General features: G+C 37.0%; 1 protein-coding gene across 1 annotated transcript; it reads left to right on the top strand.

Annotated features, from left to right (window-relative positions):
• The first annotated feature begins 408 nt into the window (after positions 1-408).
• Positions 409-1,273, top strand: LOC132309546 (NAC domain-containing protein 40-like). Its single transcript, XM_059807841.1, has 3 exons — positions 409-855; positions 942-1,115; positions 1,208-1,273. The coding sequence occupies exons 1-3, from the start codon at positions 409-411 to the stop codon at positions 1,271-1,273; spliced, it is 687 nt and encodes a 228-aa protein (XP_059663824.1).
• The last annotated feature ends 721 nt before the right edge of the window (positions 1,274-1,994 follow it).

Raw genomic sequence — 1,994 nt, 5'->3', positions numbered from 1 at the left:
CGTCGTCTCTTTTTCTTCTGTATTTGCAAACTGATCACAATCATCTGTATTTGTAAACTGATCATGCTCCTCTTCATCTTCTTCTGTATTTGAGTACTGATCACGCTCCTCTGTATTTGCAAACTGATCACTTTCGTCGATGGTGGTTGTCTTCTACTTCTTCTGTATTTGCAAACTGATCACGCTTCTCTGTATTTGCAAACTGGTCACGTTCCTCATCATCTTCTTATATTTCGTAATTCTGTAAGTCCCACTTTTTCTCATTCAACTTTTTTCCCAAGTCACTATAACTACATTCCAGAGTTAAAACCCTAACGCCTCAATCATTCTTCTTCTTCTTCTTCTTCTTCTGTAATTGGAAGGTGTCCCACTTTTTCTCATTTGATTCCTCTGTTTTTTTATCACGAGATGTTTTTAATTCTGCTTGGGTTTTGCTTCGCCCCCACAGAAGTTGAAATCCTCCATTACCTAAGCAGAAAAGTGAAGGGAGAGAACTTGCCGGAGGGTGTAATATTGGACATTGATATTTACGGCCAAACTCCCTGGGACATATTAAAAAAGGAAGATCGATGGCATACGAGTAGCAATGATAAATGTCAATTCGTTATCTACGTCTTCACCAAGTTGAAGAAAATTGGCGATAAGAAGAGAGTTGTAAGGAGAACCGGGTGTGGGATTTGGGATGACCAAAACAAGCCTGAGAAAATTTATAATGGACATAAACAGCTTATTGGTTTTAATAAGATGTTGGCTTTTGAAGCAAATGTCAAGAAAGACGAGTGGTCGATAATGCCAAGAGGTCATTGGACTATGCATGAATATTCATTGGGCGGTGTGAGTTTGGATGGGCTAAAGGTAAGGATCACCAAGATTATGTTGTTTGCAAGATTAAAATAAATGATTCTAAATATCTAAGGAGAGCACCAAAGCATGTTTGTGAGGTATCCAAAGAAGAAAACCCTAGTCGGAAGAAGAAGAAGATGCGATATGATCATGATGAGGCCTTTACAAGTACTCCACAAAAGACTCTAACTCTAAAGGATCATCTTGAGTTGCTTCTAACGCCAGTAACGTCTTCTGATTTTCAGCCCCTGCCATCATATTATGATGGGAATGTAAGACTCTTTGATTTGCCCAACATTAACTGTTGTGGTAGAATAGAAAGCCTACAAACGATAGACTCGTTTTCTTGATAATTTTGATACAGCTACTACTGCAACGTCTTCCGATATTTAGCTACTGCTACCACATGATGATGATATCAGAACAATGAACTCTTGTGATACAGTACAAGACTAAGACCTGCAACAGATTAAGTCATTTTTTGACAACTTTGATTTCGAAACTAATTTCTTTGATTCAAAGATGGAGGCACGCATTAAGGGTTTTTCTGAAAGTTTTTTGTGTTAAGATGATGAGCTTGTAGATGTCAATTGAACATGACGCCCTTACTGGATGTCATGCTATGCATCTTCACAATTTTTTGAGCGTTGTATTCATTCAATTCTTCAATAAAAAGAAACATCAATAATGGAGGATTTTGTTCCATTGATTCCTTCAACAACAATTATAACAGTAAATCTTCAACAATAAGAAAGAACATCAATACGGGAAGATTTTCCTCCATTGATTCCTCAAGTAAATCTTCAACACTCCCCCTCAAGTTGGAGCATGAATGACATGAATGTCCAACTTGCCATTGAGATGACAAATAACAGCAAGTGCAAATGATGAAGAGGTGCAACGAGATGAGCTCAATAAAAATGGATCCAAAGATCCCAAGACAACTAGCAATAACCTCAATTGATGAAGAGGTGTAAAAAGACAACATCATTAAAAAAAAAATGGATCCGAAGATCCAAAACGAGTAGCAGCAACCTTAATTGATGAAAAGGTGTAAGAAGACCACCTCAATAAAAATAGATCTAAAGATCCAATAAGAGAACTAAGAATGGCTATGATGAAAAAAGATAAATGAACAAAAAACATTGCTT

The sequence above is a fragment of the Cornus florida genome, unplaced genomic scaffold (genome assembly GCF_030987335.1).
Source record: "Cornus florida cultivar Cherokee Brave unplaced genomic scaffold, ASM3098733v1 CherokeeBrave_3.0.0_Hap2_Chr05, whole genome shotgun sequence".
In the NCBI taxonomy this organism is placed as follows: Eukaryota; Viridiplantae; Streptophyta; class Magnoliopsida; order Cornales; family Cornaceae; genus Cornus; species Cornus florida.
The sequence above is the reverse complement of the archived record's forward strand: the minus strand, read 5'-3'. Positions and strand labels throughout refer to the sequence as shown.